Here is a 9,689-nt window from a genome sequence, read left to right as displayed (position 1 = left end):
AATGTCACTCACAACAGATATCTGTTGATGAATCTGGTTTCTGAATTGAAAGTAGAAACTTATTTAATGTTTCCTGCTTTGATGAAGTTTCCGTCAATCTGAGATGAACTCAGTGGAAACTACTGTTGCATCACAGTCAGTCAGTCAGACAGACATTCTCTTACATTCTCTCTATTATGAAAAATAAACCAAAACTGAATGAAACTGATGATCTGAAGGCTCAGAACTGCATTTTTAATTAATTATAACAAGACAAAACAACTCTAAACTTTCTTCTTATAGCCGAACATAAAAAGTAGTCTTTTACAGTTTACAGCAGAATCAGAAGTTATTTAAATATAATTATTGAAGCATTCATGTGTTGCTGCAGCTGCTGAATTAATAACTCCTCAACATTTATTAATGATATAAAAGCAGCTGATGTTAATCAGACAGAAGCTAGAATCATAGTCATTTCTTTATTTATGATTAAATGTATTTTTACACATTTGTATATTTTTATTTTTAGTCGGAACTCTTCAGTTTTCTACAGAACTCTGTGTGTGTGGGAGGGATGGGTAGGTGGGTGGGACCGCACAAGTGGACCGTGCTTTGCTGCTGCAGCGTCCAATCAGAAGCCTCGACGTCACAGCCAGCTGACGGTGGGTCAGAGGGAGCGGGGCTGCGGAGCTGCACTTGTTGCTGAGCAGGAGAGGAGCAGCTGACAGCCTGTTGATCCTCCGCGACTCACAGACCAGGACCAGGATCTAAACCACGACCAGGACCTTAATTAACCACTGCACGGACCCGGAGCTGCTCCTCCTCCCGCTGCTGCTGCCTCCTCCGCGGCTGTCAGGTCAGTCCGCTCCGCTTCACTTCAGATCGATCCTCCGTGATGTATTTATATATAAATATATCCGTTTATTTAATCATAAATACATAAACTCTGACATAAAAAATTATTCTTCGTGTTGAGGTCAGACAGACATAGAGAAAACATTTAGTTATCAATGTTTCAGCTTCATGGCCGAGATAGGATCATATTTCTCTCAGTGAACAGAATGAATTTATAGATAGCCTATAATAATATAATAAAAAAATAACGGTAGCCAATGCAGTGGACGCTGTAATAATCTGTCTTCATATTTATATAAATATGAATATTACGATGTGTTTCTGTGTGATAGAGCTCGTGTTGTGTTTGAACTATAAATAAGTATTGTTGCTGCTGTTAATAATCAGTGAGAGTCTGAAGCTGAAACAGAGAGACTCAGGGGAACTTTATATTTTATAAATTTAAATGTGTCGTTTTATTTAAAGTGAAACAAACACGAGATCTCAGAGCCAGAAACTGTTTCTGACAGTCAGATCCAGAGTCAGATCCGGTTTCGATCCAGTTCAGATCCAGTTTAGACCCAGAGTCTGATCCAGTTTAGATCCAGAGTCAGATCCAGTTCAGATCCAGTCCAGATCCAGATCCAGAGTCAGATCCAGTCCAGATCCAGAGTCAGATCCAGTTCAGATCCCTCCTCCCAGCTAATTTTCTGCTGAAAATCTGAAGGTTCAGATATTTTTGCTGAGTCGTTACAGTCTTGGTCTGTAGGTGAACCAGATGAAGGATTTTAGTGATCGGGGGTTTTAACATGAACAGCTTTATTCAGTGTGACTCTGGCGAGGCCCCCTGGTGGCTGTCAGCATCAGAGCCTGCAGAGACTCTCTGTGTCTCAGAGGGTTTAACAGTTTCAGAGTTGATCTTCCCTCATTAAATGTGAATCTGAAACTGAAATAACAATCTGAAAGTTTCCTGACAGCAGAAGCTCCCACAACTCTTTCAGCAGAAGCTTTTCACTTCACGAAATCATAAATCATCACAAAATCATAAATCATCACAGAACAAACAGTGAAACCTGACTGTCAGATGGATCATTAAAGCTTCAGATGTAAATAAAAACTCCTGCAGGTCTGAGATCAGCTGAGCAGAACTGTATTATGAGTAATAAACAAACAGAAATAATAAGAATCACTGAACTAAAACAGCACAAGGTCAAACAGCTCGACAGGAATGTAAGTTAATATCTGCATTAATAGTTATTTTGAGATGATAATAATAATTATAATATAATAATAATGATAATAGTAATAATAATAATAAAAAATAATAATGATAATAATAATGATGACATTAACAATAATGATGATGATGATAATAATAATAATAATAATAATAATAATAATAATGAAGTTTGTTCGACTTTCTGGTTGAATTTTGTTCCAGTTGAAGCGTTTCAGTCATGAAAACAAAACAAACTGCAGCGTCAGCACTTCTCTGTTCTCTCATACACACACACACACACACACACACACACACACACACACACACACACAGTGAGCCGTATATTCGCCTCATGTATAATAATAACTCTGTCAGATTAAAAACGTAAAGAGGAAGTTTTTTTGTTCATTTCCTCACTGCTCACAACATGTTTTATTATTTATCTGACATCATAACTGTAAAGAATCATAATTATTCCAAATATGAGTCGACTCTAAATGATGAAAAGCTTTAAAAACCTCACTAGAATCAGTTGGACCTACATTCAGTTTCATCAACACGTCTCAGTGTTGGACTCAGTTTATTAATATAACATTGATTATATTTAATATTAAATTCTGTTTAAAGCAGAACAGCCTGGGTCTGTCCTGTTCTTCAGTTTCAGCCTGAAGCCTCAGACTCACAGAGCTCACAGTTCATCTGATCTGTCGTTCTGTCTCTTCCTGCTGAGGCTGGAAACACAAAGCGTTTCATCACTTCCTGTCACAATATTTCCAACAGAGTTTATTTATGTTGTTTACGTCATCAGCACGACATCATGTTTCCCAGAGAACGATCGACTTCTTTATTTTTACCTTTATCCTCAGGCTCAAACCCACTGACATCATTTTGACCTGACAGTCAAAATGATTTGCACAGACTCGAGTGTACAGGTGCAGCACAGAGCTAAGGTTAATATAATGTCACAAACTGATGAACTGAACCAAACTGCTGCACTGTGATGAGCATCTCCAGTGTTTAACTCAGCCGAAGCAGATCTGCACTCGAGTTTATAATAAAACATAATATACCATACAATAGCATAAACCTGCATAAATCAAAAACATAAATAAATATAATATCTGGTGGTAAAGTTTTTGTAAATCGGCCATGTGAGCGTTAATTTCTCAAAGTGACGTTAATCTGCACAATTAATCTGTCTGTCACTAAAAACATTAAACATCTACAGCAGGAAACAGCAATATGTGACAGATTACTGCAGCAATAATATTAATATAATAATTAACAGGAATATTAAAGGAACGGAGCTGTACGTTTAGTATTTCTGCTGTTTGACTCTTTTTGCTGCTCACATTCAGTCATTCGGCAGTAAAGAATATTATCCTGTTTGTACTTTCAGTATATTTTCGTGTACTTTTACTTCTTGAAGTTGTTTTATTTTCTGCTCTGATGGATCTGAAGAATCGTGTTTGTGTGTTTGACTTGATAAATGTTCCAGCAGAAGTTCTAATATCACAGATATGACTCACACACAGACCTCCCACACACTGAGAGTGTGTTTGGTGGTGGGGGGGGGGCTCCCTCGCTGCTCCACAGATGACTGACATCTCACGACATGAAAGCAGTAAAACACACAGTGAAGACAAACTGTCCCCCCCCCCCAACACACACACACACACACACACACACACACACACACACACAATGTTGCGTGAGTGCGTGTGTGATCGTGGCAGGTCGAGTCATCTGCAGAGCATTTGTTTGTGTTGTTGTGGTGATGAAGAGTTTCTGTTTCTTTGCAGCTGTCAGGTGTGTGTGCGTGTGTGCGTGTGTTAGTTTGGTCAGTGTGACACTTTCACTCTGAGAGGTTGAGGGTTTACAGTCTGGTGATCAAAGTTATTATAATTATATCATAATTTTTAACTGAAACTGAACCCTCTTTCTGTCTGTCTCTCTGTCTCCGTCTCTGTCGTGTCTTCAGGAAGTCTGGTTTGATGTCTGCGTCCGTCCTGTCTCCATCTCTGTGTGGACGCCTCGGTCTGGTCTGTGGACTCCTGCTGCTGGCCTCCTCACCGCTGCTCACAGCAGGTGAGACTCTCTCTGCCTATTACTTCTTATCCCCGTGTCCAGGATGTTCCTGAACGTTTTTGAACGTTTCTGGAAATTTCTGAACATTTCAGGACGTTTTAGGACGTTTTAGAACATTTCTGGACGTTTCTGGACGTCTCTGCAGCAATGAAAAAACACTATGATGACTGATTGACTTTCTATATGCTGCTGATCTGAAAGTGAGAAACCTGAAGATAAATGTTATCAACACTGATGAGTGATTGTGAAACACAGAGTGAACTTTATGAAACTTCCTCTTCATCAGAGACTCTTTAATATTCTGGTTGTTTCTGGTGATTTTCCGCTCACCTGACCTGCACTGAGCGCATGCAGCAGCAGCAGGTGGCTCGCTGGTACTAGAACTGTGCAGAAAGGCTTTTAACATGAAAGGGGAAGAAACAGGAAGTGCAGCTCGGAGCTCTCTGCTTTAATATTATTAATAATAATAAAAATAATAATCTTAATTTTACTCAGTGGGTCTGCAGGAACAGGATCAGCTGTCAGCATCACATTGCTCCTTTCTTCATACTAAAATACATATTCTGATTATTGGAGGTTCTCAGGACAGCAAATTAACTTATAGAAGTTTTTAGGTCATTTGGGGTTTTTGCATTAGTTTCAGTGACTTTATACATTTTTTTTAACCAAAATATAACTGAAAAGGGAGGAACATATTATCACTTTCTGTTTATCTGTTTTGGACTTCAAACTTTCTTTGTTGAGTACATTTTGTATCTATGTACTGAAGAAAGGTTCTGAGTGCAGGACTTTAACTTGCAGCAGTGTCTTATTATTATGTATTATTAGTACTTTTACTGCAGTAAAGTAATCTGATTACGTCTCCTTCTGCTGATTAAAGTAAAGCTGAACAGAAATAGCAGAAATCTTGTGATAGAAACAAGTTAAACTGGCAACAGTGAGAAGTTTGTTGCCAAAACAAACAGAGGCAGAAGAGATGGAGGAGGTCTGAGAGAACAGGCTCTTATTGTTCTGTGTGTGTGTGTGTGTGTGTGTGTATGTGTGCAGGCCGGCTCAGTAACTGCAGTCACCCTCTGGTGCCTGAACATGGAGGTTTCCGCTGCGACCCGTCCCCGTGTCGAGGTTTCCCCCAGAAGACGTCTATCCACCTGTTCTGTGAGCCGGGCTTCCACCTCAGCAGCAAGGTCCGGGCATCCCGCTGCCACCGCGGCCACTGGGCGCCGCCCATCCCCACCTGCCTCCCCGTCAGAAGTGAGTCCAGACGCCTGAATGCTCCACAGCATGTTGGGTTTTGTTCTCTTCACACAAACCTCAACAGAAATCAGATTTCAGCAGTGAGTTTCAGTGGCTAATTTCACCTCTTAGATGTTAGATTTGGAGCCAACATTCACAACTCTAATGTAAAAAAGTAAAATAACCATCATTTTATAAATCAGACTTTATGTTTTTTTATGTTCAAAATGTTGATCAGTGAGTCAAAGGTCAACATGGTGAACACGTTTTAACTTTATATCTTGGCCGGACAATCCACGTTGTGGATTTGGAGATTTGTGACTCCTCTAATATTTATAATATCAGGCCTTTTCTTGTTTTTAGCTCTAATGGAGAAAAAAACTGTCACATCCTGATGAAACTGTTTTTAGCTATGATGGAGAAATTGTCACATCCTCATAAAAACGCTGAACATGTGAACACTTAGTTTACTCCTACTAGTTAGTGATATTAGCTGGTTTATTAGGTCTGGTGTTGGACTTGCTGTTAGTAAAGTTATCGACTAGTGTTTTGTGTTCTAAATGTTGATCTGTAACTCAAAGTGAGATCCGGTCATAGACTGACATAGCTGACACTCAGAGGTTCTCTCCTGATATTTCCCAGCACTAATCAGCTCAGTTTAGAACCGCCTGCTGACTCAGTGTTACGCTGACCTGATGAGTCACTAATGACAGTTGGTTCTTTTTGTGACCGTTAAAGAAGCAGACGTTGTTGTACGGTTACTAACACTTCAATAAAACATTTAGACACTGTCCGTTCTCCTCTTATTAACGCAGCAGCTCCTGTTTGTTCTTCAGCCCAGATCTCCAGCAGACAGTCCTGGAACAGTTCGGATCAGGTTCACAGTGGATCAAACTGCGGTAGAGTTTGTTTGATATGGGTCGATCCCTCTCTCGGGGGGTCTGGGACCGGTTGTGATACTGAGTTACTGATAGGGCTTTTCAACCAGAGCCGGTTCCTGGCCGGTGCCCAACGGTTCTTTGGTTTTCCATCACCAAAGAGCCGGCACCCGTTCGGGAAAACTGGTTCCAGAGCAGCACTAACTCTTTGCTGGTCTTGAAACCGCAAACTGCTACATCAGGGGCTGGGGGCGGGGCTATCTGACCAACTAGACCAACTCGGTGCCATTGAGAGAGACCAACTAAAACGTGTATCATTCATTTATTTGACTTGTTTAACTGCAATGTGTTTGATGCGGCGAGCTCGCTGCTGTAGAGACATGTAGTCTGCTGTTATTATACTGGCTGAGAGGGCGGAGACATGTACAGACGTTAACAGTAACAAGGCTCTCTGTGGAAAAGCAAACAGGTTCAGAGCTGGTTCAACTGAATCAACTGAGGGGTCTGAGACGACTCAACTGTGGGATGAACGAGCTCTTAATGAATCTTGATCTCAGCGTCACGGCACTGAAAGTAAACCCTGAAACCTCCGATGCTCAGCAGCAACAGCAGCAGCAGCAGCGTTCATCTTTTGACCTACTTAACAGAAGCTCTGCAGCGGAACGAGAAGCTTTACTTTCCTCAGACCAGTTCCGACTTCCTCTGTCAGTGGCAGGAAGTCAGAAAGAGGAAGCGGGTGAAGCCGCCGTAATAACCATTAAACATTTCCTCTGAGTTGACGCTGTCACAGCCTCATGGAAAGCTGCTGTTGTGTGATCACGTTCAGAGAAACCAGACAAGAGGATAAAAAAACCTTCTTTCATTGATTTAGTGTCTGATAATCTATTGATAAGCAGCTCAAACCACCAGAGCATCAGCTGCAGCTTCTGTTCATCCATTCAAGCTTTTTACTGTCTTTATACAAAACACACACACACACACACACACACACACACTGAGGAAATGTATAAACAGATATTCAAAATGTTTAAATTTAAACAGAATACAAACTAACAGGAACAATGTGTGTAGTTGCTCTTCCACCAGACTCCATTGACAGAACCAGTCATTTTAAACAGCTGCAGTTGTTGGTCCACAGCTCCTCTGTTGAATGTTGACAAACAGACTGAGTGATGGAGGCAGCAGCAGAGCAGCAGCTCCTCAGTTCTGTAGGTAAAATCACTGTTTGTGTCGAAGGAGTCTGGTGGTTTTACAGAGAGCAGAGTCTGACACCGAGGCTCAGCAGTGAAGCTATAAAACATCTGAGATATCCTTAAATGTTCTGTGAGTCTCAAACATAAGATTTCAGATGAAGATTCATTTAATCGGAAGAATGAGACAAAATTTTTCTGCAGCCCGAGTGGAGATCCTTAGACTGCTGGTTCTGTTTGACCACCATCCAAAACCCCAAAATGTTCACAAATGTCGATGTGTGAAGCTGTTGTGTTTGATAGTTGTCTGTTTCTCGTCCTCAGACGGTCCCAACATGAAGTTAGACGACCGAGCGAGCGACTCGATGCCCAGCATGGCCACGACGGCGGTGGGCGTGTCCATCTTCCTGCTCACCACCACCGCTTGCCTGGTTGTCAAGTCCCGCCTCTACCCCTGTCACTCACACAGGTGAGATAAAAAGTGTTAATGACCAGAGATAAGCTCAAATATATTTAACTAGATATTCTTATCTTACCTCTCAGATGTTAGATTACAATTATTTACCGAGAGTAAAAAAACACATCATTTTCAAAGTTTTTTTGTGTTTTGTGTTCAAAATATTGATCCAGTGAGTCAAGTGAAGAATAATGATGATGTCTTATAGGTTGATACCAACATGCATGGTGAACATGTTTAAGTTTATATTCAGGCAGGATGAGAATCGTTGTGGATTTGAAGACTTTATTCATAATATCATTCAGGCCTTTACTTGTTTTTAGCTATGATGGAGAAATTGTCACGTCCTGATAAAAACGTTGAACACGTGAACACTTAGTTATTAATATTAGCTCATTTTTCAGGTCTGAAGTTGGACTTGCTTGATGTTTTGCTGTTAGTAAAGTTATCGACTCGTGTTTAAGGTTCTAAATGTTGATTCAGTAATGCTCAGGTGGTACAGGTGAGCCTGTGCCGAAGGGTTAATGCTGCTTTGTCGGACAGATCTCAAGTGTTTATTGTAGCTGGAGGTCAGAGGTCAGGTGATTCAGTGTCTGTCCTTCTGTACCAGCAGCCGGCGCTCCTCAGACCAGCTGGACCTGATGGTGGACGGACATCCGGTCTCGCTGCCGTCCTACGAGGAGGCAGTGTACGGTAGCTGGGGGCAGCGGCTGCCCGCCTGCCCGGCGCCCGGCCCCACGCAGCTCCTCCTGTCGCAGGAGGCTCCGAGCTGCCAGTCAGATGGCAGCTGGCGCCCCCTGCTGGCCAGCCCCGACAACCCCCCGCCGCCGTACGAGGAGGTGCAGATGTCGCGGCCCAGAGAGCGGACGGGGGACGGGAACGTCCTGCAGCTACACGTCTCACTTTCAAACCACAAAGACACTTGATGTGACTAAAGGATTTACTGCCAGTGTTCACTGACTAACAGCAGACTGCTGCACTTTCCCTGGTTGGCTGTAGCTCACTAGCATCAGGACTCTCTGTCCAATCACACGCTAGTGTAGACAATAAGCTCAGATTGGCCGGTGGTCAGATCACAAAGACGTGACTGAAGAGGACGTTTATAAATAAAATGTTGGCTGTTTGTCATGTTGTATGAATGTGAGACAGAAGAATGTGTGTGTGTGTGTGTGTGTGTGTGTGTGTGTGTGTGTGACGATGGTGCTGTTACAGAAACTCAGTGTGTTTCCAAGGAAACTGGCTCTTTTTTTCCGATGTCTGAATCTTGCAGATCTTGTGCAGCGTTTCTGTCGGTTGTTGATCTGAAGCAACCAAACCACCTGAATAAAAACCTGAACTCAGGAAAATAAGTATCAGCAAAATGTACTTAAAGTACCTAAAGTAAAAGTACTCATTGTGCAGTAAAATGTTCCTTTTATATCTAATGTTTGCGGACTGGTCTGTACAGAACGCTCTGTAGAAGAGATTGTCAGTGTTCATTCAGTGTGAGTGAAGTAAAAATTAATTAATTAATTAAGATTAATTTAATTGTATAGTAAAAAGAATCTGACATAAATGTGCACTGCCCTGGTGACATTGATGCTGACACACACACACACACACACACACAAACACACACACACACACACACACACACACACACACACACACAGAGGTGCTTTTAACTTTTTTCATTCCACAACCTGCAAAAAAACAAAAACAAAAAAACGAACAGATTTTGGACCAAATTACCTGAAAGCCACCAGACACCTGACTGTCCTCTGTCTCTTTCTCTCTATCCTCTCTCTCTCTCTGACGCCTTCACAGACCTT

The 9,689-nt window shown here is 41.8% G+C and overlaps 1 protein-coding gene across 2 annotated transcripts; it reads left to right on the top strand.

Annotated features, from left to right (window-relative positions):
• Nucleotides 1-699: 699 nt before the first annotated feature.
• zgc:152863 (uncharacterized protein LOC562658 homolog) lies at nt 700-9,214 on the top strand. 2 transcript variants are annotated; one of them, XM_059331370.1, is made up of 5 exons: nt 700-835; nt 4,014-4,120; nt 5,168-5,371; nt 7,746-7,890; nt 8,492-9,214. In XM_059331370.1, the coding sequence occupies exons 2-5, from the start codon at nt 4,027-4,029 to the stop codon at nt 8,802-8,804; spliced, it is 756 nt and encodes a 251-aa protein (XP_059187353.1). In that variant the 5' UTR covers nt 700-835; nt 4,014-4,026; the 3' UTR covers nt 8,805-9,214. The 2 variants fall into 2 exon arrangements, with proteins under 2 accessions (XP_059187353.1, XP_059187354.1); XM_059331371.1 differs by lacking the exon at nt 700-835 and having other exon boundaries at nt 3,861-4,120.
• Nucleotides 9,215-9,689: the final 475 nt, after the last annotated feature.

This window comes from Centropristis striata, chromosome 4 (assembly GCF_030273125.1).
Source record: "Centropristis striata isolate RG_2023a ecotype Rhode Island chromosome 4, C.striata_1.0, whole genome shotgun sequence".
NCBI classification, from domain to species: Eukaryota; Metazoa; Chordata; class Actinopteri; order Perciformes; family Serranidae; genus Centropristis; species Centropristis striata.
The sequence above is the reverse complement of the archived record's forward strand: the minus strand, read 5'-3'. Positions and strand labels throughout refer to the sequence as shown.